Source organism: Podarcis liolepis (genome assembly GCF_965112155.1).
Source record: "Podarcis liolepis genome assembly, chromosome: 8".
NCBI classification, from domain to species: domain Eukaryota; kingdom Metazoa; phylum Chordata; class Lepidosauria; order Squamata; family Lacertidae; genus Podarcis; species Podarcis liolepis.
Window position 1 is genome coordinate 42,386,122 of NC_139560.1, and position 26,443 is coordinate 42,412,564.

General features: G+C 42.2%; 1 protein-coding gene across 1 annotated transcript in view; it reads right to left on the bottom strand.

Annotated features, from left to right (window-relative positions):
- Nucleotides 1-54: 54 nt before the first annotated feature.
- The window catches only part of LOC310713487 (desmoglein-2-like), a 31,612-nt gene continuing 5,223 nt past the window's right edge, over nt 55-26,443 (bottom strand). The window contains exons 2-15 of the mRNA XM_083517681.1: nt 19,206-19,241; nt 17,948-18,070; nt 16,969-17,130; nt 16,697-16,841; nt 14,651-14,817; nt 13,801-13,935; nt 13,511-13,696; nt 12,280-12,542; nt 10,896-11,038; nt 9,336-9,563; nt 7,929-8,156; nt 6,228-6,358; nt 4,274-4,618; nt 55-2,988 (exon numbers count right to left, since the gene is read on the bottom strand). Of these exons, the coding sequence (XP_083373807.1) occupies nt 2,038-2,988; nt 4,274-4,618; nt 6,228-6,358; nt 7,929-8,156; nt 9,336-9,563; nt 10,896-11,038; nt 12,280-12,542; nt 13,511-13,696; nt 13,801-13,935; nt 14,651-14,817; nt 16,697-16,841; nt 16,969-17,130; nt 17,948-18,070; nt 19,206-19,241 (3,243 nt within the window). The 3' untranslated portion in view covers nt 55-2,037. The remainder of the gene's footprint in view (nt 2,989-4,273; nt 4,619-6,227; nt 6,359-7,928; nt 8,157-9,335; nt 9,564-10,895; nt 11,039-12,279; nt 12,543-13,510; nt 13,697-13,800; nt 13,936-14,650; nt 14,818-16,696; nt 16,842-16,968; nt 17,131-17,947; nt 18,071-19,205; nt 19,242-26,443) is intronic.

Consider the following 26,443-nt stretch of genomic DNA (forward strand, 5'->3'; position numbering starts at 1 on the left):
TGAGTGGTTAGATAGAGTGCATTTTTAACCAGTTAAAATAACTGAGCAGTGCAATTATAATTTTTCCCTTTTATTTGAAATTCCACAAAAACCCATAATGTAATCCATTGACACCTCGAACTAAAGATCAGTGCAAAACCATAGCTTGTTATCTAAAATAAAAAGATACTGCAAAGCTCGAGATCTGCAAATTCCACGATTAACCCTTGAAAATGAACAGGCTATACTCCCATTCCAAATGGAAAGGTACATGGGAATTAACTGTAAACTCTGCGACAGCTACCAGTGCAGTCTTAAATCTGAGTTCATTAGCTACAACTCTCCACATGTGAAACTGTGGATTAAAACCAAAGGAAAGCTTAAAATAAGCAGTATTTCTGTCATATAAAATGTTCCTTAAATGTAAGTTTATCTTGTCCAAAAAGATTAAAATACATTTACCAATATATACATTTTCATCCCATTCATTTTTGCTTTTCTTTGAATTATAAAATAGATATGTACAGAATAAAAGATGAAGGAAAAAGGGACTAGGGCAACATACATTTATAGCACACTCCCCTGCCAAGAATCCTAGGAACTATTTGTTGTTAATGCTGGGAATTGTAACTTTGTGAGAGACAAACTACAGTTACTAGGATTCTTTGAGGGTGTGTGTTGTGCTTTAAATGTCTGGTGTGCATGCAACCTAGTTCAGTGGCAGTACACCCAATCCTATTTATTGCTTTTAGCCAAAGGGCCTGAGAAAATGTAAGATACATATATATAAAATATAAGGCACTAAGTGGGTTTTATGGGTGAGTGGGGAAGGGGTGTGAACCCAGTCCTCCTTGGTCCAAGCCCAATACTCTCTCTGCTACACCACATTGACTGTACTATACAGATATACACAAAATTACTTACTGCACGATTGTGGCATTTGAAAAAGCACCCATCCTGCATGGGTGGGTTCCATTCATTTCAATGAATATGTGAAAGATCAGCTGCCTCCACTGAAATGAATGGGACAGCCCTTGTGGCTAGTAGAGTTGAATGAATACATCAGAACTCTTAAGGATCCTGATTCAGAGATGTCAGATGAGCACATGTGCTTCTGGTTTTAAGTTACATTTTTGTACTGTCCAGCAGCTGCAACCTGGGCTAAACCTATGCTTAGCCTACATGTTGCAAAAGGAGCACAATGTCTGCTAAGTGTAGGAAGGAAAATTAGACTGCATTCTTGTTTTCACTCCACCTCTTTTTACACTCATCTTTGCTTTTTTTTCATGTAGAAGGACATTATTTTGAAAAGCACCTTAAAAATGAAGTGAAATACCTACTCTTCTAGAGAACATACGTATTTCCTGTTGATATTAAATAGCCCGAGCAACAAGCCATCCCAGCTGTATTGTACATTTAAAGCTGCAATTCTAACCACATCCACCAGTGAGTAACCCCCCCTGTGTTCAACCTGACTTACTTTTGAGTAAATACGTTTAGGATTGCACTGTTTGACAACTTAACTTTGAAGTCAATATGACTAATCAAGTTAATACTTTGCTAATTGGGCATTGTTAAATGCACAAGGGAACAAATCCAAGAGCGACTTAATCTTGAAGCAAGGCGTTTAGGATCACACAGCTAGTTAAAGTTTGCCGATAACCAACTAAACCAGTTGGACTGCCATCCAGGTCCTAGCAATGTATGCTAGAATACAGAGGCTCAGGATGTTAGCAACATTCTTTCTGGCTATGCAGCTGGAGTAGTTCCTTGTTGCTCCAAGCCTATGTTACTACAATCCAAGTTCTTTTGCACTGCAATGCTATGAATCTTATACTCAGAGGGCCTACTGTATTCAGTGGGGCATACTTCCTAGAAAAGTGTGTTTAGGACTGCATCCTTAATCTCGGTATCTCTTCTCTGGGCTTTGTGTGAGTTTTCTTGTACAGAAACTACTGCAAGGAAAGGAAAGCAATTCATTTAGCCCCTGAGAAAACAAACCACTAATCCCTATCACTGTTAAATGTAAATAAAAACTTATAGATGAAAGCATACCATCTATGAGCGTGTGTACTGCACAGTGCTGTATTTAACCCTTGAGGACTTGCTCAGGGTAGAACCAGGGGGAGGTGCTTCCTGTGTGCTGCCTTGGTTAAAGAAAGCATCTGCGATCAAGATTTGTCCCTGTCTATCACTCTCAGGGTAGGTGGCTTGCTCTGATGTGCCCCACATGCCAGGGGTGGGTGTAACCACCCTCTCGGTCACTACCACATTCTGTCCTCCTGCTAAATTGGGGATGCTCAAGGAACCCTTTAGCTCGGAACTAGGTACAAGGACCCTCTCCCTTTCCCTTACAACAACGTAGTTTGAATCTGTAAGGTCTGGAAAGACTCCAGAAGGCATTTCTAACACATCCTGCAAGTTAGAACCTGGAGCAAGCACTCTCTCTGTCACTACCACATTCTCTTTAAACTGGGGGTCAAAGATTACTGGAGGGGGTATTGCCCCATAAGATGTTTCTGTCACGACAACATTGCTGCTGCTGCTGCTAACCAGAGGGTTGGGTATACGTCTAACTTGCTGCAAGCCAGGTGTAGATTCAAAGGTAGTCTCAGTTACGGTCTCCTCGGCCACCATTTCTGAACCAAAGCCTTTTGTGGCGTCAGGTATTTGGTTGCCAGAGCCTGAAGTATAGGTGTGCTCTGCATTCTGCTGATGCAAGTATTGCACATCAGATTCACTTGCTGTAAGAGCAGGAGTTGGGTCTTTCAGGCCTTGAAAGGTGTGTAGTCCAGCTTCCATGCCAATGCGTTTGCCCATGCAGATCTCAGCCAGAGTCTTAAATTTATCTCCCAGGTCATCCAGGCAATGCTCATCGAAGTCGCCCTCAATGAAACTGCAGCAGCCGACAGAACCATGGGGAGAATCTCTTTCTTCCTCCTGAGAGTAAACGAGTAGGCAGTCTTTTGCGAGGTGCCCTTCATCCTCGTCAGCAAAAGCATCAGCTTTCTAAAAATGTGGAAAAACAAGAACGGTGAGTGCTTGTGTTTCGGAAGATATAATTTTCTTTAATGAAAACAGCAGTCAGCTTGGTTGGGTGCGACACAAACTCCTTCAGGCAGAAGGCAGTGGTTTGGGGCCTTTTAGCTTAGTGAAAAGGCAACATGACAGAAGTGTATACGATTATGCAGGGCATGGAGAAAGGGAATAGTGAAAAGTTTAGCCCCTTTTCTCATTCCAAAAACTCATGGACCCCTGTTGCATCTGGACATCAAAAGAGTCAAGACAGACAAAGGAAGAACTGTTCCTCACAGTGCACGGCCAAACTTTGGAATCTGTTCCCGCAAGAGGCAGAGATGGCTACCAATTTGGGTGGCTTTAAAAGGGGATTAGATAAATTTGTGGAAGATAAAACTATCAAATGCCCTGCTGGTAAGCTTCCCATAGGTATCTGGTTGGCCACTGTAAGAACAGGATCCTAGATTAGATGGGGTCTGATCCAGCAGGCTCTTCCTATGTTCTTAACAAAGAGAAAGCCACCCATTTTGCACGTGAGAGAGCCAGGCATAAATTCTTCCTATTTTCAGGGATGGGCATTTACGGGAGAAACGTGACAGCTGAACGGCTGCATCTTCTCTTCCCCACCTCCACTCTCCTTTTTAAAATTGTAGTTTGCCCACATAGTGGTAGCTCTCATTACTTTTGGAAAGGAAAGGGTAATGGGAGAAAGACAGCTATGACACTGCTTGCAAGCTCCATGCCCCAGGGAAAAATATGCAATTTCCCCCTCCTTAGAAATTGATGACAATGCCATCCCACTTCTGGGTAATAGAAGTGGTGGCACTTTTGGCTTAACTCTGTCAGAGACAGCAGGATGTAGGGCAGAATTTCTTTCCCCCGGTGCTTTATTTTTCTATAGAAATTTCCCCCTTTTCATATGTTCCTTAGTAACAATGAATGAATGCCCATGGCAAATTAAAGGTAAGCATGGCAGTCTTCAAAGTATTTAGATTTGTTTAATGAACACAAGTAAAATAAATGTGCTATATTAGATCGCTTTTGAGGACATTGGGAAAAATCCTGATGCAAACTGAGAATGTTAGGGAAATGGTGATAATTTGCATAGGGAAATATTCACATTTTCCAGGAAACCCACAACACTGCATGTGAGAGATGCCCAAACCAATCCTAATAAACTAAGGAGTGGAAAATACAAAGGTCCCAGAATTAAACAAAACAGGGGAAGGGGGAGTCAACCAAGAGAGGAAGCATCTCACAAAAGTGGAAATCTTACTTCAGTGAAGTAGCTCCTTAAGAATTCTTCATTCACGGCTCCAGCATGTTCCATGTATCTGCTATCCATTGTCAGGATTTTCTGTGCTGCCATGTCTCCCCCTCCTACTCCTCTTGCTCCTGCTATGGTTGAGCCCCCTCCAAAATCCATGCCGTCATGATGTGCATGAGATGTACGGGCCTCCTCCCAGCGCCTTTCGATGGTTGTGGTGTTACGCTGTCCAAATGCAGAAGAGCCAGAAACCACAGCACCTCCTGCCACGCCTAAGCTTGACGATGCATTTCCATTCCCCATCCCTGAGGCCGAGTTGTTCACAGAAGTCATGTGGCTTAGGCTGACGGCAGCCTAACGTCAAAGAGAAAAATAAAACTGTAAAACTACCGTATTTTTCGCCCCATAGGACGCTCCGTCCCATAGGGCGCACCTAGTTTTTTTGGGGGGAAATAAAGGAAAAAAATTTTCCCTTTATTTCCCCCCCAAAAGCAGGTCGGGGAAACAGAACCAGGTCGAGGAACAGCGGGATGGCGGCGCTGCGCCTCCCTGCTGTCCCCCGAGCTTGTGGGGCTGGCCGATGTCTGCCCCGCGCAAGGGGCGCTCTGCATCAGGGCGCCCCCCCCCGCGGGGTGGCAGGCTGCTATCCGCAGCGTGGGGAGCCTTGCCGGGAACTCCTGCAAGGCTCCCCAGGCTGCGGATGTCTGCCTGGCGAGGGGGGCGCTCTGCTTCAGGGCGTCCCACCCGCCGGGCGGCAGGCTTCTATCCGCAGCCTAGACATCCCTGCCGGACCTCCCGTTGGGCTGCCTAGGCTGTGGATGTGTTCCTGAAGCCTGGAGAGCGCACCGACCCCTCTCGCTCTCCAAGCTTCAGCAAAAGCCTGCGCCCCATAGGATGCACCCAGATTTCCCCTTCATTTTTGGAGGGGAAAAAGTGTGTCCTATAGGGCGAAAAATACGGTACGTTCATTTGAGGAGGCAGGCTGAAGTCACAATCAAACAACATGCAGCAGGCTGGGCTGGGCGAGGCCAGCTAGGAAGCAAATGTGATTCAGGAAGTTTATTTGCTTCCTGCTTGGAGAAAAGGAAGATGCAGATTCGTAATATGCCAGAGGAACAGATCCCGAAAGGTTTGGCTATTTGCATAGGTGTCTGCAGGAATGTTACCAGGGTGGGGGAAGTAACAATGGGGTGGCCCAGTGCATACTGCCTCAGATTTCAGGTTCTACAGATGCTAGAGATCTATGATTTAAAAATGAAATCTGAGAATCTGGGGATTATGGTTCATCCAGCAGGGGACAATGTCCCCCTTGCTAGAGCACCACCCCATATACAGTTACTTGTGTCCCCTCCAAAAAAAAAAACTCCTTTCACTGTGTATCTGAAGAAGTGTGCATGCACACGAAAGCTCATACCAAGAACTAACTTAGTTGGTCTTTAAGGTGCTACTGGAAGGAATTTCTTTATTTTGACTATGGCAGACCAACACGGCTACCTATCTGTAACAGAGTTTGTAGTTAGGCAGCTTTCCAGGTCAATGGGAATATCTGCTGGATAGCAGAACTTCTTAGCAAACTTCCTTCCCAAATGCTTCTGTACAGCTGCGTCAGAAAAAGTAGCCTGAGAACAGCTGTCTCAGCCTGATCCTGCCTATTTACAAGCCCAGAAACTTCACACCAACCTCACCTATGTTTGTACAACTGTTCTTACACACACACTTTTTAATTATGTAAATGAATTACCCCATACCTATTTAAACTGATAAGAGAGTAAGAGCCATATTGTTCTAAGTAACTCAGCCCATTGTTGTCTAAAGCAGACTCTTAGGCTGCAGCCCTACATGCCCGTCCTTGGAAGGACATCCTATTTAACTCAGCAGGGTTTACTTCTTAGCAGACATGCATTAAGCAGGATATCAACATTCCTTGATGCCAAATACAAAATCAGGGCAAAACACAAGATACCTTGTCTTCAGGGGCTGCCCCTTCATTGTTCCATATTCGCAACATTTCTTCACTGTTATCGGGTATTGCCACAAAGCCTTTTGAGGCACCTGATCCACCAAAGCCACACGCCAGCAGTAAGAGAGGCACCACTGCAAAGGAACACGGCAGATCAATGAACCACCAAAGGTTGAACTTGCAGAAGCAAATCCTAAATATCCGTTCATAGCCCATTAAATATAACAAAATACTCCAAAATCAATTCAAAATATTACAGCGTTCTCTAAAATAGAGCCATGTAATGCAAACCTTGCACCACAAACAACAGGCTGTGTACCAATCCTGTACTAATCTACACTTTCTGATGGCTTAGCACATTTTAAAATTCCAGTGAGGTGAGAGCACTGCAGAACCAAACATGAACAGCAGCAAGCAGCTTCCATTTGCTTCAGCTTGCAGGCCTCACCCATTCAGAGTTGTGCATGTTCCACAACATTACCATGAAAACACAGGATTTAGGTACAAATTTTGGCAACTTCAGGTTTTTTCCCCTAGCTCTCAGACAGTGAAGAGAGGCTTGCAGCTATGTGGGAAAGCAAGCCTGCAAGACTCCAGCAGAGGGGCTGAGCACCCTTTCCAGTGATTGGCGGGGTAGGTGTTATAGTCCCTTGCATTTTTAGCAAAAACACAATTTTGCTAGGTAGGCAAACATGGGTAAATCAATCTCCCAGCTGCAGTGGTTGCCAGTTTATTTCCAGGCCAGATTCATGGTGCCCACCCCTGGGGTTTAAAACCCTGAATGACTTGTGCTCCAAATATCTGAAAAAACCACCTCCATCCCTACAGACCGTCTTGGGTGTTAAGTTCAGTTGAGGGGGTTCTCTTAGTAGTTCCGCCATCCGTATGGCAAATGTTGACTCTGGAAAGGACTTCCTCTGTGGCAGCCCTTAAATGGCGGATCTCCCTTCACACAGAGGTATTCCTACCATCTTCATTGTGTAACTTTTGGAGTATGCTGAAGATACACCTCTCTCCCCAGGCCTTTGACAATTAAAATATTTCTGTGGGACCCACCTCTTCAACCTTTACTGTACTGCTCTGTGGAATGGTAACAGCTGCTTTAATAATTGTACAAAATGTTTTACTTGTTTTTAATAGTACAGTTATAATGTTGTAACCTGAGCAGGGGCCTTGTGAGGGGTGGGTAATAAATCTAATAAATACTTTGCAGAATTCATTGCTTCTTGGAACATTATTTTGATTATTATTTTAAATGAACAGTGGTCTTAGTCCAGACTTTAACTAGCTGCTCCTAGTTTGGGAGGCCTCGTGGCTTGTTGCCTGTTTTATGGTCAAGCTGCCAAACAACATTTCACCTCATATGAAAGTTGAATTTTTGATAAAAGATAGGAAGAACAAGGATCAAAAGCTTTAAAAGGAGTGGGAAAGGTGTATCAGAGACAAATAAAATTTTAACAAAGTTCCTTAAATGCATTGCTCTACTCTTTACCGCACCATATGTAAAAGGTCAGAACATTAAGCTCTCTCTTAAGTCCTATCGAGTCTAATGGGAGAAAACCAGAAGGGGCTTAACTTTGGTTGGTTCATGCCCATAAAGCTTGCATGAATATTGCAAGTCCCCGCAAGGAGGAGTCATTGTGTCAGAGTGCAGGTGGTGCAGAGCATTCTGCCAATTCTTCTGGAATAACGCTAATTACTTACACAGCAGCAGCAACAACGCCAGAATTATCAGAGCAATTGCTGCAGGTCCTAGAAAAACCGATGAGCCGACGATTGCTGCTCGGCAACCACCACCTTCTGCACATTCACAAACATCCAGTCTTAGAGTTTGATACTCGGGACAGCTAAGACCCTGGTTATCTTTCACCAGGAGTGGAACTTCGTATGATCCAGGCTTCAGATTCTCTGGTATAAGCTGTACTCTAGATCCTTCACAGGGAAAAAGACAGTAACAATCAATAAGAAGCAATGTAATGTAAGTAGCTGAACATATGACAGAACTGTGAGCAGAGACAACTTTAGGGTTAGCAACTTGATGTTCTGAAGTAAATAGTTATATTATGGAGATAAACACATCAGATTCTAGATTACCTAATTGTTGTAAACCACCTTTGGCAACTGTATTTTTGGCACCAGGGATGGAACCTGCGGCCCTTGAGATGGTGGTCTACAACTTCCACCAATGGGAGCTATAGGTCCTCTTATAGGACCACAGGTAGACCCCCCAGGTCTACACAGAGACATCAGCACAATGTTTAAAGAGCTAAAATTATCAATGGATGCTAAATAGTCTTTAAATGAGCATCCCTGGTGTTACAGCAATTCCACAAGTACCCAGTCTGCCAACCAGACAGAATATGAAGAACAGTTTTCCTAGATGTGTGTTAATTCCTTGCAGGTATGGCTTTGGAGCACCTTCCCAGCCTGTCTCAAGGAGAAGAAGCAGAAAGACCACAGAGAATTTCTCTTTCTCTACAACCAGTGCCCAAATGAGGAAAGGGGTGGTATCTTACATCTTTTTCAGGTATAGCTGAAACTTTTCCGCTCAACTTTCAGATAGCAGTAAGTGCAGAGCATTTCTGGCTTATTTCAGTGGGAGAGAAATCTTGGGAGAGATGCTCTCCTAGCATAAGAACTGACCACAAGGATCTAAGGATCTTCAGACAAATAATCTCGACCACTCAGCTTCAGATTTTTCATTCTCTGCCTCTGGTGAAGCTAAGCCCCTACTTCTGAAGCTACACTTCAAAGCAATGCTACTTTCGCCAGCGCATGTTATCCAAGAGAGGATTAGCCGAGTCACAACTAAAATAACAGGCTTGTACCCAATGGTTGTGAGTTTTAAGCTTGGTTTTAATATTGGTTTTAATGCTGCAACCTGTCTTGGGATCTAAGGGGCAAGTAATAAATAATCATCATCAACAACATGGATCTCCGCTTGCACAATGGGACTGCCCCCTCCTCCTAAATCTGTTTGGGAAATGCACGGGGGCACACAGGAGGCAAAGATGGGTAGGGTAACAAATGCAAATCTTGCCTTGTACAGTCGACTAGTTCCTACACACCCTCACCCCTGCCGTAAACCATGTCATAGTGACTCATACTTACCATCCACTCTGATTATCCTCCACTTGTCTGACACTCTTTCAGGCTCATCAACAATAGTGAAAGTGAAAGGGCCACGATTTAGATAACCTCCTCGATTAGTAACAGAGACGTTAACAAACTTTGCATGGGTACAGACAGTTTGACGTGGAGTCACAATGGTCGGGCAGTAGAGAGTGGTATTCTGTACCTGAATAACAATGGTACCTGTAGCCGTTTTTGGAGGCTGGTCTGCAAAATATGTAAAGTAAAGCATTTGTATTTCACTGCTTAAGAATGCAAAAACATAGTTTTATCAATGCAGAATTTCATTTGCTTCTTTGAGTGTATAAAAGGTTTTAATGTGAATTCAGTGTTCGGTTTGTAATCCATTTCAACAACACAATGATTGAATATAGGAAGCAATTCAAACCCATGGAAATGTTTGCTTGGCAATTATTTGAGTTGCTGGAGATGACTACCATACTGTTACTCCAATTCTTTGGGCTCTGTGGACCGTCAGACACTTTATTCAAGACTAACAGCCTTGGATCCAGTATTTCTAGGAAATTCTACAAAAGCAAAAATATCAGTGCAATGTTGAAAGGTCCATTCTGCCATCTTAATTCCAAATGGCATCCAACTCTATCCAAACATAGACAGAAACCTGCTCCTTTATCTTGGGGACCATCCTGCAAAATTGCTTACGATATCTTAAAGAGTTGTCCATGTCCTAGCAAATAAACAACTTTCTAAAATACGCATTAGATTACAGGGACTCTAAGGTGAAAAGCAGATACATGTGTGTGAAGTTTGCCTCCTGGCCTTGGATTAGCAGCACATAGTGATGGAGCATTGACATTTTTGTGGAATCATGTTCACATCATCATGCTAAAGCATGTAATCCATCAGGCTTTATAAATGCCTCTACTACTACAACATTTGCCTAAATGCCAATGATGCTCCAGGTACTTACTGAAAGAAAAACAGGCTCGGTCCCTACCATCTACTCAACAGAGGTAAATGACCCTGGCTCTCTGCCCAGTCGTGAAAAGCAACACCAGTCTCTCCTGAGCATAGAGAGAGAATCCTGATTTTTGCCTTCTCCATATCCCACCTCAAATGAGGGAAGAGCCTGTATGTCTCCCAAGCCACTGTGAATGCCAGAGGATTTGAGGGAGGCAAGACCATTGATGGCAACCATGATTCATGTCTGGCTAGTAAGTGTAGCCAAGATTTTTGGAGCTGCTGGTCCCTGTGCAGAAACTTGGGAAGTTGCTTTACACAGAGACAGACCAGTGGTCCATCTAGCTCAGCCTTGTCTATGCTGACTGGCAGTGGCTCTCCATGGTTTCAGGTAAGGTTCTCTCTTAGCCCTACCTGGAGACACCATGGAATGAAGCTGGGGCCTTCTGCACGCAAAGCAGATGCTGCACCACTGAGTTACCACCCTTCGCTTACTGGTCAGATGGTTGCTGCCACTTTCCAAATCTAGCTTTGGGCTTTAACAAATTAAGATGTGGAGTATGAATGAAAAGGCTGATGAATTATTCTTAAGGAAGAAATGGAAGAAGCATCACTTACCCTTACTTATAGCCAAAATTGTTGCAGTGTAAGTACCGTTGACAAGAAAAGATGAGTCATAGTCAATCACTCGGTTAAGTTTGATTTCAGCAGTCCTAGAGTCTACTGTAAACCAGTTCGCAACATCCTGGCCTTTAACATACCTGTGCAGATTTTTAATGTAGGTTAGAATGGTCACAACAATCGGTGTATAAAGAAAACACTTCGCTCAAAGACACACATGGAACCAGGCAGAGGGCCGTCTTGGTGGTGGCGCCCACCCTGTGGAATGCCCTCCCATCAGATGTCAAGGAAATAAACAACTATCTGATGTTTAGAAGACATATGAAGGCAGCCCTGTTTAGGGAAGATTTTTAAGGATTGATGTTTTATTGTATTTTTAATATTTTGTTGGAAGCCACCCAGAATGGCTGGGAAAACCCAGCCAGATGGGCGGGGTATAAATAATAAATAATAATAATAATAATAATAATAATAATTATTATTATTATTATTATTACTACACAGGCTTGGTTGATGGTGAAACATCTTCATTTAGTTTCATTCAACAACTCAGGGTCATTTTTCACATTCAAAAAATCATAGAAACATACGTTTTATGATGTATGTCAGTGTAGTACAATAAGATAACACAGACATACATTTCTGAAGGAAGTCATGCATTTATAGGAGATGCCTGGAAACTTCATGTCATCCTAAGTCTGCACAGGAAGAATGTGAATTCGTGTCATTTCTTTTGCTTGCCCCATCAGGTTCCCATCATGCCAGAAGACAGAAATGGGGAAGAAGGGCCACATCCTCTCCCAGGCAACCTTCTGGCAGCCACTTTTGCCTCTGGCCCCCTGCCCATTACAGGGATGTAACCAGGGGCAAACGTAGGCAACGCAACGAATGTAGAATTCACCTTGATACAGCAGGCTAGTTTCTGTACACATTCACACCCCTGTCTCCATCCAGGTAGACAACAGGCATAATCAGAGTTCAAGGTCACCTTCCATCCAAGTGAAAACACTTCCAGAAAGGTATGGATTGGGGTTGGTGAGGGATGTGGCCTGGGGAGAGTACAAAGGACCAGGCAGAGAGCCTGGAGGACTACATTTGGCTCCTGGACTGGAGATTTTCTACCCCTGTCGTAAGACGACAGGGGCGGGTGCAACAGAAATAGAGCCATGCTATGCATAAAATCATTGCATCTTGCGGGTGCTGCTATTTATTTCTTAAGTGTGTGACCGCGGCCTACAGATATTGCAAGCAAAAGGCAGTGGCACAAATGAGGCACAGACTGAGGCCCGTCTTCACTCAAACTGAATGCTGCAGCAGCAGCTTGATTTAAGCAACTCTTCAGTGATTTGCCTTGGTAAAAAAGAAGAAAGGCATCTCTTACCTGATGTTTTGTGCTATCTTTCCAGTATCTTCATCATAAGCTTCAAAGCGCCCAATAACCTGGTTCACTTTCATTGTTCTATTTGCTTGAATTGTAACTCTGTTGGGCTTAAATACAGGGCCTTCTATCACATTTTCCACCTTAATTTTAACTGGAATTGGTTTTGCTTGGAAGCCCTTAGAAATAATTGATTTGTGATACGCTGCTTTGTTAGAAACAACAATATTCAAGTCAATGTTCTGCAGCTCTTCATAATTAATTTCCTGTAGGGAGAATGGGAAAAAACCCCCAGCAACAAGTCAGAAAAGGTGCACTCTGAATTCCAAGCTGGAGAATAAGCATTAAGACTTCACTTTCATTATCACCAGGGGAGGCCCTGCTAGAGTGTCACCACCTCCTGAAGTCCAAGGGGCAGCAGGATATGGGAGGGCTTTTCCTGGCTAAGAACTCCCTTCCCTTGGACTTGCATCTGGCACTCTCCTCTTTTCATCAGTTAATCAAGATGCACCTCTTTGCCCAGGCAGATGAATGATTTAGAACAGGCTATGATTTCTACTGTTGTCTTAATTATGGTTTTAAGTGACATTTCAAGGAATGCACATATCCTGCTCTGGGACCCTAAAGAACATATAACAAATGCAAATAATCAATCAATCAATCAATCAATCAATCAATCAATCAATCAATGCTCCATGTGTGTTTATACCTGCTCTGGTTTTGGGCCAGTTCCTGGACAAGTGAATGATATATATGCCAAAATCCCTAGATATTTAGAACGTTATAAAATATATTTGCATTTTTCTTTGGTATTCACAGTGGCATATGGAAGTCCCACATACACCCTCCTTTCTTCACAAAACATTAAGGTCTGTGCATTAAAGAGTGATTAGAGGAGTCTACATTTTCCATTTGTAAGATTTTGTCCTCTTGGTAGAATGCAAACAAAGACAATATATCTATGGTTGCCACAGCAGGCTTTATCACAGGGTTGTGAAACATTAGCTCCCTTGACTAGAAGGCAGTATTAAGCCTCTGGATTGGCCCCACTGAGTATATGTAGCCATATGGTATTACAGCCAGTTTGGAAGTATACCCTGACTACTTTAGGTGCAGAAAGCTTATCCACATCAGCTAGCACCCTCCCTTTCAACATTTTTTCATGCAGTTAATTTTGCATGTCTGCATTGGGACCAATGATTCAAAACACAGTCTCCGCAACCTAAACACTAACCTTAACCAGAATCAAAACTCCTTCATTGGTATGCGAATCTGTTTCTATACGGAAATAACCTCCTTCATTGCCAGACACAATGGTGAAGTTTGCCAGCCAGTTATCAGTGTACTGCTCATCGTCGTCAAAGGCCCTCAGTCGCATAATCTCCACATTAGCTGTATTTTCCCGGACGCTTCCATCGTACTGTAAGCATACAAGATTTTAAATGTCTCTTCCATGTTATCAAGGCAGGAAAGGCTGTTTAGCACAAATGCATGTAAGCCTTCCAGTCAGATCACTTCACTTACCATGCTTTTTTCAAGATAAGGGATATTGTCATTGACATCCAAAACCTTGATCTGTACCGTTGTCCGTTCACCAAGCCCTATTGCATCTCCATCTCGGTCTCTTGCTTCTACAATTAAGGAGTAGCTACTTTGCACCTGCATGATATTCAAGCAGCTATGTGTAAGTGAATGCAACAGCATACCAAAATAAATCAGTATCTACCATCAGTGGCCAAATACCACTGTTTGGAGCCAAAAGAGATCACTGCCCAAGACCTGGGAGCCTCCAAGAGCCAGGTCGTGGGGGTTTATGTATAAAAATATTTATATACCACCATTTATATATGACAATATCAACAATAATTATTACTGCTCTTTTAGATACATTTTGCTGAATTTATTTTTTAAAAACTATTTATTATTAGTAGACATGCCTGATGAACAGCGTTTCTGTGTGCTCTGGCACTCATCACGGTGTCCCATTGCGCCAGAAACGGTTTAGTCATGCTGGCCACATGACCCAGAAAGCTGTCTGCCTCGGCCTGAAGCGAGATGAGCGCAGCACCCCATAGTTGCCTTTGACTGGACTTAACTGTCCACGGGTCATTTACCTTTATCTTTCCTACATGCCTGATACCCTTCCCCCCCCATTGTTTTTGTATGCTGCCTTGAGCATTTTCAGAGTAGAAGGGCACTTTATACTATTTCCTAATATCAGAATCAAGCAAGCAAATCAGTTGAACAGGATTATGGTCTTAAAGATTATGTTCTACTGAGGTAATTTATAAAGCGACATCAATAGCATTTTTACCACATAAATGAGAAACTGGATAACACAGGAGAGGAATCCAGGAGAGGAAAAAGCATTTACCTCCCTGTCGAGTTGAAAATGTGAAGTCCGGACCTCGCCTGTCGATCTGATAATTTCAAATGCAGGAGGATTGCTAGGCTCTTGAGAAATAATCTTGAAGGCAATTTTAGAGTTGAGGTTGCCTGGCTCATCTGCATCGGTTGCTTCTATCTTTATCACAAGAACACCTAACAATTCAAATTAAACTTAATTATAAAGTCCTATTGGACAAATTATATTGAACTGAAGGTTTCCAAATGCCCCAAATACTGTACTGAATTTTATATGGTGCACTCAAAGATTTAGCTCAGGTACAGATGCTTGGTCAAATAACATACACTGGACCAGGGATAGCTCTCCAGGTGTTGTTGGACTCCAATTCCCAACAGCCCCAGCCAGCATGGCTAATGGTCAGGGGTGATGGGAAGTACAGTCTAGTAGAATCGGGAGGACTACAAATTTTCTGTTCCCGCACTAGACCAAGACATCCAAGTCCTAAGGATTTGTATAACTTAAGATTTTTAGACGAAATTCCCTTGGAATAAATGATAAAGAATGCACTAAAATTGTATTTAAAAATAAACACTATGTTAATACCAAGACTGAATAAAATAACATTTATCCCATGGTTTGACTAGTGCTCATGGTAGTGCCAATTTGCCTCCCCACCCCCGCAACATAGTTCTCAGCTCCTTGTCCCATAGCATCCTTCTGATAATGATGTTAGAAATAGATGCAAATCAATATCCTGTCCCAAAGAGCTGAGCTAATACTACTGTGGCTTTTCTTACTACAGTGGTGCCCCGCAAGACGAATGCCTCGCAAGATGAAAAACTCACTAGACGAAAGAGTTTTCCGTTTTTTGAGTCGTTCCGTAAGACGAATTTCCCTATGGGCTTGCTTCGCAAGACGAAACGTCTTACGAGTTCTTGCGAGTTTGTTTCCTTTTTCTTAAAGCCGCTAAGCCGCTAATAGCCGTGCTTCGCAAGAAAAAACTGCAAGAGGAAGAGACTCGCGGAACGGATTAATTTCGTCTTGCGAGGCACCACTGTATTTGCCTCTGGATCTGGTAGAAAGGACTGCATCTCATCAAACTTCAAAATGCTTTCATGTTTTCTCAGCTAGGGCTGGAATGCACAATACCATTCCCCAGCTGGAATCCCTAGCCATGGTAGTGGGTAACAGCTTGTCTTTCCTTCCTGCCCATTTGGCGTAGCTATCCTGCCTCTGACACCATTGTCCTACTTGGCCATTCTCCCTCAAGCAACAGCATGGCCATGCTTGTTGGCCCCACCACCACTGTCCTGTCCCTGTTGTGCTTTCCATGCATTGGGAGGGAAAAGGTCTAAAGCAGAGAACTTGCCCTAAGCACACAGACTTCTTGTACTATTTAGAGCCTCAAGTTCTAAAGCACCATTAATGACTGGCTTGCATGTAGGGTGCAGTGAGTAGACCTTGAAAAAATGTCCTAGCCCACCCCTATCCCCACTATGCAGTGAGCTCTTTTGTCCAAGGGGCCATTACAAAAAGAGACCTGCTAGCTGTAGTCGGAAGTGGCACAATTCAACATGCTCATTCTCCAGGGGTAGATAATAAAGCCTGCACAGTCAGAGTGTAAGGCAAATGCACTCACCCTTCCCAAACTACCATAATTTTCGAGGCAGCATCACATAACGAAAGCAAGCTTTGGTTTATTTTATCATTCGTCCTGTGTGACCAGGGCAAGGTAGGATGCAAAAGGGCTCTTGAATCTTTAATAGTTTGCAGAAGAAAGGATTTCAGGTGCACCTTGCACTATTAATCTCTGCTACATTTTCCAGCATCTTCCCCTCTGAAGACCAATCTCAGATCAAATGCGTGTGATGTTCCTAACCTATTGCAATACCATGACCCTGCACATCTGTGTGTAATCAATGAAAGAGACACATCTGCTACTAAGTGCAGGATTTCAACCATAAACAAGGGACCAAGAGATAGGGTAGTTAGGAAAAAGTACAAGGATATGCACAGAAAACAGAATTGCTATCAAGTTAGAATGAAAGTATTAAATAAAGCTCCAGGACTTACCTACTTCAGACAATTCTTCAACAGAGCCCATAAAAACTGACTTTGAAAACTTTGGGTAGTTGTCATTTATGTCTTTAACTTTAATTCTCAAGTCTAATGGTTTTTCCATGTGATTACCGTACTGATCCATTGCATAACCTTTCAGCTGGAAGAATATTGGCAGAAAAGTAAATAATCCATATGTGTGAATTCAAATCAATACAGTAAAAGTTGAATGATGGCAATTGACATCAATCTGAGTGCTTGATAAGAAAAGGAATTGCTTCACTTACATGGAACATTGGTGTTTGCTCCCGATCAACTATTCTTGTTATGTTCAAGTCTCCAGTTTTCCCATTAATCACAAACAAATTATATGGTGGTTCGGTGACTCCTGTGCCTGAAATAGTGTAAGTAATAACTATCCCGGGTTCACCTTCATGATCAGATCGTATCTGTAAGGAACATGATTAAAATAATGTTCAGAGTTTTGGGAAATTAAATGCCCCTGTACAAATAAACAAGATAATTTTTTATAAGTAGAATACCTTGTGCACCTCGTGCATTAGAAGCCTCTTGAGGACCTACCCAAACAACGTGGGAAAGGTAAGGGGGATGACATACACAATCCTGTTGCGGGTTGGGACAGCACATGCTCCTGCTTTCAACCATCACACTATCAGGCAAACACCTGAACGTGGCTAAAGAGGTGCGACTACATGGGAATTGTCAGAGAAAACTTTAGGCAGATGGGAGAAATGTGGAGCTCAGAGAGACAGTAGGAGGAATGGTGGCCATAGGCAGGGATATTTATTGGGAAGTAAGGGTAGGAACAGGCTTTAAAGCGAGGACAAAGTTAGTGGAGGATGTGATACCTCATGTCACCATTGAAATGCTATCAGTACAGAACAGTTTGATGTAAAATCCAGTATTTAATCAGCAATCAATTGACTTGCGTTCCCTATTCCTTTGCTTACCTATGCTGCTTTCTAGAGCAAAGCCCACACAAGGTGACTTACATAAAGCAATCATAGGGTTACAGCCAACCAAGTTTTACCCAGAGTAGATCCATTGAAATGAATCAACCTGTTAGTTACGTTAATTTCAGTGGGTCTTCTACTAGCATTAGTTACAACCCACAGAAATTAACTTTTTGTTTTTGCTAAGACGACCAGGAAGGAGGTGCTATATGATGATGTCAAAGAGATACCCATTTCCATAGCAAGCCTGCCCCACATTTCTCAGGATTCTGTTCATTTAGCTCTGACTTACTTTAGCAATTGGGTTCTTATTTTCACTCTCTTCATTGAGGAGGGCAGGTGGGACAATCCATTCTCGCTTCTGTCTAATGTGACCATCCGAATGAAGGAGCTGCTTGTTTCTACCTCCAGGAATCTGTCAGGAAAGCATATATTTTGATAAATTTTACGTCCATTAGTTTTTCCAAGTTTGTTTCTGTCAGTATTTTTAGTGAATATTTTATATTATTCTATATGAACCGCTTTGAGGTTTTTGTTGACTAAGCATCTTGTTAAATATAAAAAAGATGGAACACTGTGTGCATGTCAACATCCTGAATGAACATCTGAACAAGGCTATTTTAAAAGTGCATTTTTGTATTTTTCCATTTAACAATAATGTGGGGCTCGTTAGAAAAAACAGATGAAACTAGCATACTGCACAGACTAACGGCACAATCCTATGCACATTTTTTCAGAAGAAAGCCTCTCCTGGATTTTAATACCATGAAATGGTTTTCAGAGGGAACCAGCCATGTACTCTCCACCCTCTAGTATTCAGTGGTAAGGTCTGAAGGGGCCTTGTAATCATTTTTGTTTGAACACACTTACAATGGAAACTTGCTGCTAAATGCAGCGAAGTCAGGAGTAGAGGGGATGGGGTCATTGTGCACAGGTTCCCCCCCAACTGAACGCAATTTTAATTTAATGATGGACCTCACTGACATGTTATTGCATTTTCAGTGAAGCCCTACAGATGGTAATTTAAGGGAGGAATTCAGTGTTGCACTCTACTGATGGTTCCATTTCTGCTTTCCAGATGGAATGATACCTCCTCTCCTCCCATGTTCTATTTTGGAGGTCCTCATAACCCTCCAGAGAGGATTTGGGGGAGACATGGTGGGGGCAGGAAAGCCCTATTGTACTAGTTATGATTCCTCTAACATGCCGGGTTGGTTGAATCTGGTGCTAAATAATTTATTTTCAAAAGTATATATTTTATTTTTTGTATACAATACCTGGAATATCTTATTTTGTAAATAAATGCAAGAATACTTTCCCTTAAAGCTTGAAAAGCTTCCTGTGTGTTATTTCACTGTGTTTATTTATTTTGTGGAAGTGGTTGGGCATTTAACATTCTTGTTTCCCCACCAAAACACCACCATCCACTCAAGACAACATCTTATGCACTACATATATTCCCTTCTAGCTCAATTCATTCCCTCCCTCTTTGCAGCTTCATTTTGGAAGTATTTTTGGTCAATTCATTACATTTTCACACAATCTCCTACCTCTATGTGAAGTCCACTCCCAAAGATGGCACAGCTCTGAAAAATAATAATAGAGAAATGTATTTTTTAAAAGCTACAAAACAAGCATGAGAGTTAAAATAACTGTGCACAGTGTCAGAGAAATTCAGCAAATGCATTCCTCCTTGTTTGTCCACCCAGTAATGTTAAAAATGAATACAATAGAACAGTAAAGCTTAAAGATTATCTTATTAAAATCCATCCAGGTACCAGCTGGTCCTGCTTAGCTTTCCAGGGTCTTGGTAAGTGTAGTATGGCCAAATTCAAAACAGGCTTAATTTTCTTTCATTCCACATTTAAAAGAGTCACGAGACAAAACACTGCCATTTGGCTTATCAATTCTATGAATAAACCACCTTCGGAGACTTTACCCTTGCCTCAACTCAAGCTTGATACGCATATTACAATAAATGAACAGCTGCTGCAAAAGTTTACAAAATGGCAACCTTATACCAAGTTCCTTCCTATAACAAAAATTATAGAGATGCTATTATTATAGAGATGTAATTATGGATGGCTCTCCCCTTCACACGACTGAATGATTATAGCTTAACAAGCTGAGCCAGGATGCACCCCTGTTAGGCTGCAGTTCTCCTTGGGCCATTTCTCTTCCTGGGCAACTTCTCATTCTCCATCCAGGAATGCTTAATGATTTTCCTGCCACTTGCAGCATTTGTAATACACTGCGCAAGATGCTGTGTGATATGTGGCTGTATTTTTATTGCTTCTTTTCTTATATTTTACGGTATTACAATTTGAATTTAACACAGGAAGACAGAACACAAGAATCAAAAGAAGCAATAAAAATACATTTATAGATCAATACGAATATTTCATACAGACGTACTGTAAACTACCTGAAAGCTCACAGACCACTAACGGTCTATCAACCACAATTTGGGAACCCCGGTTTGATTTATCAATATTTTAAAATGTAAATCGCTAACAGGTGATTAATAAATGTAATTTATCATCATCATCATGCTGCTCTTTAATGACCTTCTGCCAGATGATGGTTAAAACCTTTCTGCTCAGTAGGGCTTTGGGGACATGAATGATATTAAGCCCCTGCACTAGACTGGGTTTTAACTGGCTGCACTGAATTGTTTTCATTGCTGAACAATGTCTAAAATAGCTGCCTCATTCATATATTTCTATACTAGGCTGCTTTTAGAAATGCAGATTAGAAAGAAATATTTAAAACAAATAGATGGTGTTTTGTTTTGGAGAGCTCAGAGTGCTTTATACCCAGAGCAATAAGATAAAGTTGGGTATTTTACTACCCCCTTTTTAGGTGGAGACTAGGGAGATCATCATGACAGAGATGAGATCTGAACTAGGGACTTTGAACTATGCAGTAGTATTATGGCTGTATACTTCCTACAACAAGCCCACACCGAGACAGAGAGAGAGAGAGAGCACTGAACAAAGAAAGACTATTATTTACAAGAATAATTTCCTGTCAAGTCCCACGTTTCCATAACCATCTCTTGGCAAACTTTACATTCAACAAACCTGCATTTGCCTCTCCATGCCCTGAAGTAAGAAACAGGGCATGGGTGATATGTGTTAACTGATCCAATCAAACTGAATTTCAACAGGCAGGTGAAGACTTCTTCAAAATCTTCTAGTAACCACCCTAGAAGCCTGTGCTGCAGCCCTGAGCTGTGGCTCCTCACATAAGAACCAGGAAGGAAAGACTCCTTCATTGCCAAGTAAACCCTGGGTATTGTCCCCACATGCATACCTGGCCTCAGCTGTCCGGCGTTCACCCAGATGTGCACCTAGTCAGGCCTCAAGGAGCACCCTCCAGGATAATGCACTGAATTGGTGCTCCCAATCCAATTCTGCTTCAGTAAACCTAGGCTTTTTTCTGCTTCCTCACCTGCCCGAAACCAATGCAAATCTGGCAAGCAAGCCACACCTCTTCCTGAATGCAAATTAAATTTGCCCTACAGTATGGAGCAGGCAAAAAAGGTGACCCTATGATAGGGTGCTCCCCAAATCCTACTCGGCCTACAGCTCACACTGCATAAACGGAGGGTAGGCACCTCAAATGCAAAAAGGATGAGGTCAGTGGAGGTGCAGCCTTAAAAAACCTCATCCTATTGGCTCACAGGGGGCCATGTGACCACCCCCTCACCTTTCTCCAGGGAGGGGTGGGGTCAAACACTCTCCAGCTAAATTGCAGAAGTGGCATTCTCCTATTCTGTATATCAAATCCATTTATTCATTTCTGCCAACTCCTGATACATGGATAGCCTTGAACTGGAAATTTTCAGTGTGGTTTGAGAGTCTACTAGCCGGCAAGCCATGCAATACTTGCTTAAATAGTGTTTCATCCAATATAAGCTCAATGTGTGGCACTTGAACCTGCAGCAACCTTGTGGTTTGTGTACTGGCCACCTGTGTCAGCAGCAAGTCAGCAAAGTAAGATTAGATTTCACAAAGAGAATGGAAGACAATCCATGCACAAGTCACATTTACCACATGGCAGTATGGTCAACAACATGCATCTTTATAAAAAAACAATTTGAGTTAATGAGCTTTCATTCATTCAGATCATGAGTTCTGCTGACTTTTCTTTCAGAACAGGATCATAAACATGCCAGGGCGAAAACAGAACTTCCAAATAAAAAGGAAGAGCTTATTCCCATATTAATGTTTTCTGATGTTGGGAAATATGCTTTACATTCAGACTTTTAACATCAGAAGACACACACCCTTTGTAAGCAACTGTAAACCGTGTTGCAGGAACTGGCAGCCTATACAATAAGTATTCATTTGGGCAGTTCCCTAACTTCAATGCAGACATTTGTGTGTGTCCATATTAAATCGTTGTTTTGCAAGTCCCAGCACGCTCCCAAGTTGTGTTTCTAACCTAGGGGAGGTTCTGTTCCAGGGTGGATTTCTTTGTTTTGGGTGAGAAATGCATTTTCTTTGTCTTCTGTGAAAGCTACCCTGCCCTTCCATTACTAAACGTTCTGTCATAACACAGTTGAAACTGATTCATGCATTTTCTCGGGATTGTACAGGTATGAACCAGCAGAAGGTTCTGTAAAGCCTTCTGAGATTTAGCTCAAAATGGAAGTGCTTTAAGTACACAGACGACAAAAACCTTTTCTGCACACATAGAGAACTTTGCACACCTTCCCTTACAGACATTTCTTATGAGATAAAATAAAGCAGACTTAAATTGGGATTTTAATCCCACGAGCAGGAGCGTTCTATCATGTTGAACCAACTTGGGAGTCAACATTGCAAATAATATTTGTACAGTTGCTAAACATCAATGCCAAATGGGCTGGTCAGACTAAGCTGTCACAGAGAATTGCTTTCTGAAGTATTTCCACTATCTAAAACAAACCAGAAAGCAGCCTTGCAGTGAAACAGTAAAAGCTCCACCACACACTACAGTTCTCTTTCAATGCACTGTCCTGGAATCTGACACGTTTCCTTTGTTTTTTTACATGCAAGTGGCTCTTGAAGGGCCAATCTAGAGAGGCAGTTAAATGTGTCTGTAACATGCATGTTTTAAAAACAACAGAAATAGCATGAGGCTGGTGTGGACTGATGAATTATGAAGATCACAGCAGACACACAGAGAGAATTTAACACTTTACTCTGTACTGCATTCCTGCAGAAAAGTCCTCTTTTGAAGCCAGTTTTCTGTTCACCCTGGGAAGGAAAGGCATCATTGGGGGATTTCCAATGCAAACACCAATTGCAGAGGAGAGATTAAATGCAAGGAAACTTCTAATGCCCCATGTAGATAACCATCTCTTCTCCCTCTCTTTTCCTTCCTTTTTCCTTTCCTCCCTAAGATGCCTGAAGGCTTACTGTCTAAAGATAAGGGCAAGACAAGTCTTTATTTCTTAATTTTTGAATAGAACCTAGCAATTTTAGGTGCTTTCTAAAAACAGCAAGGGTTGTATGCATACAAATGCAGGATGTGAATGATACAAATGAATGTATCAAAGAGACGCATGAAGAGAACCAGTATGGCTACAATTTTGTCTTGAGCACATATATACTTTGTGGCAAGCAGGGGGTCATGCTGCCATTTGTTATGCCAAGGGTGGGGCACCTCTGCTCCATGAGTCAAATTTGGCACGATTCCCAATTTTGGCCCATGAGGCTGTTTTGCCCAAACCACACCCACCTGGCTCACACCTGATAGGTGTGGGGCAGACAGAGATGCAGGTGCAAAAGAACAATTGTGAATCAGCCCCAATGGGTTTGGCTGTGCTATGGATTTCCTGATCAGGAATGCAGCCATTCTTGCCCAAGGTACTAACAGCAAGTTACCCCAGTGGGATCAGCTGTGCTACCGAGCTCTCAAGGAAGGAGACCTCCCTTCCCTGCCCAGCTGAACTTCTGACTCTTACCTGCCTTTACTCACCATTCATGGAGTTGCCAGTGCTGGCATTGGGTCCAACTGAAAGGATACAGCTCAGCCAAGGGCTCCATTTGACCCTCTCCCTCGACACAACCCTCTCTCGAAACAAGTTCACACTAAGCATGTGTTTGGAACACCCTTACAAATTCCCATTAACCTCAACCACAAAAATGCCTTTTAAATAAAAACTACAACCAGGTACTACAGTGGTACCTCGGGTTAAGTACTTAATTCGTTCTGGAGGTCCATTCTTAACCTGAAACTGTTCTTAACCTGAAGCACCACTTTAGCTAATGGGGCCTCCTGTTGCTGCCGCGCCGCTGGAGCACGATTTCTGTTCTTATCCTGAAGCAAAGTTCTTAACCTGAAGCACTATTTCTGGGTTAGCGGAGTCTGTAACCTGAAGCGTATGTAACCTGAAGCATATGTAACCCGAGGTACCACTGTATTGGACAAAAGCACATACTAGATTATCTCCTTGACTTTGCACAACTACCGTATTTTTCGCTCTATAAGACGCACCAGACCACGAGACGCACCTAGTTTTTGGAGGAGGAAAACAAGAAAGAAAGAAAAATTCTGAATCTCAGAAGCCAGAACAGCAAGAGGGATCGCTGCGCAGTGAAAGCAGCAATCCCTCTTGCTGTTCTGGCTTCTGGGATAGCTGTGCAGCCTGCATTCGCTCCATAAGACGCACACACATTTCCCCTTACTTTTTAGGAGGGGAAAAAGTGAGTCTTATAGAGCAAAAAAATACAGTACTTGTTTCCCAAATCACACAGTACAAATGGAGGAAACTTTCTGGAAAAATTAACCCAGCAAATTCTATGGAAGTAAAACACACACCATCTGTCAACTTGTCTCAAATGTTTAACTGGTTCAAAATAAGCCAATTCTTATCCTTTCCACCCCAAATTTGGCACGGACCATCCTCAAACCCACCGCTCATACACTTGCAAGTTTCAGATCAGTCTACTAAACCATTTTCCTAACTATACGCCATAGAACATGCCCCCCATATCTCTAATCATAATGGTGGCACACAAACCAGCCGATTCACTTTATTAACATAGTGCCACAACTGTAGCCCTAGAATTACCATTCAATAAGTACAAACATTAAAGGTAAAGGTAAAGGGACCCTGACCATTAGGTCCAGTTGTGACCGACTCTGGGGTTGCAGCGCTCATCTCGCTTTACTGGCCTAGGGAGCCGGCGTACAGCTTCCGGGTCATGTGGCCAGCATGACTAAGCCACTTCTGGTGAACCAGAGCAGCACACGGAAACGCCGTTTACCTTCCCGCTGGAGCGGTACCTATTTATCTACTTGCACTTTGACGTGCTTTCGAACTGCTAGGTTGGCAGAAGCTGGGACCGAACAACGGGAGCTCACTCCGTCATGGAGATTTGAACCGCCAACCTTTTGATCAGCAAGGCCTAGGCTCTGTGGTTTAACCCACAGCGCCACCACTATGCAACAAATACAAATACAAAAAAAGGTGTGTTTGACTTTCCCTCCCTAGTGGGAAGAATAAGGTCATGGGAGCACAGAGCATGTGCTCTCTCCTCATCCTCATTTAGTTTGAAGCCTTCATTTATCTGCACTGTCATTGCCTTGCTACAGATTTATGATTGTTCAATAAAGTGTTCCTTTTATTCCATTTTATGCATCATGCCTGCATTTGGGGGTGGGGATATCAGCATGCCCCTTTTCCTCACATGATACAGGTAAAATCTTGTCTGAGGCAGGAAATTAAGGTCTGCCTATATGCAGGTGATGTAGTATTAACAAATACTGAAACTGAAATATGCCTAACAGAAAGTTTAAATATTGTTGATGGATTTAAGCAGACAACAGAATACAAATGGCAAAACTTTTAGCCTTTCATCTTACAGATGATGAATTGAGAGACTTAGAAGATAAAACAAAAATTCAAGTTAATAATAGATCAGTGAAACATTTAGGGATTGCCTTTTCTAAAGCAAACAAGCAATTATTGAGTAAACTATAGAGGGCAAGATCAAGGAGAAATTAGAGAGGAGAAGAATTACAACTTAGTTGGTCTTTAAGGTGCTACTGGAAGGAATTTTTTTATTTTGACTATGGCAGACCAACACGGCTACCTATCTGTAGCAATAAAGTAGAATATTCATCCACCTCCACACACACACACCCACTCCACTTATTACTTTAGCAATAAAATAAAATTGGATTAATGGCAATAGCTGATAAAAAAACAAGAACAAAACTAATGGGTATAAACAGGAGAAAGGGGACCCTTTATTTACTGGATATACTTTCAAGCTAATTGTCTAGTATGGATCTGTGAAGTCTTTCTTCTGTAAGGTTCTTAAGATATCCTACATCAAAACCACAGGAGAAGGAAACACATATATTTCCAAGAAAAGAAAAGAAAAGAAAAGAAAAGAAAAGAAAAGACTGTTTGTTGTAGAAACAGATCAAATGTTAGTGTCGACTGAAAACTACCATACCTTTTATATATAAATAAATATAATTGCCATTTTACATTAGCAGTTTCATCTTTGACCTTAAGAGTGACCTTTCCATGTTGGCATGCAAGATTTGAGTTTCTGTTTTATTAAGCATCTACATCAATGGCATGGCAGGATTAAATGAAGGTTATTTGCCACATATCTTCATGTAAGGATTTACGGGATAACTAACTGATGGGTAATTAGACCCAGAGAACTAAAACCAGACGGAGAAGTAAATAACCCTGTGCTGTGGAAAAGGAAGTGAAACAGTTCCGTATTTACTAAGGAAGGACTTGCATCTATGCATATTTACTCATGAGAATCAC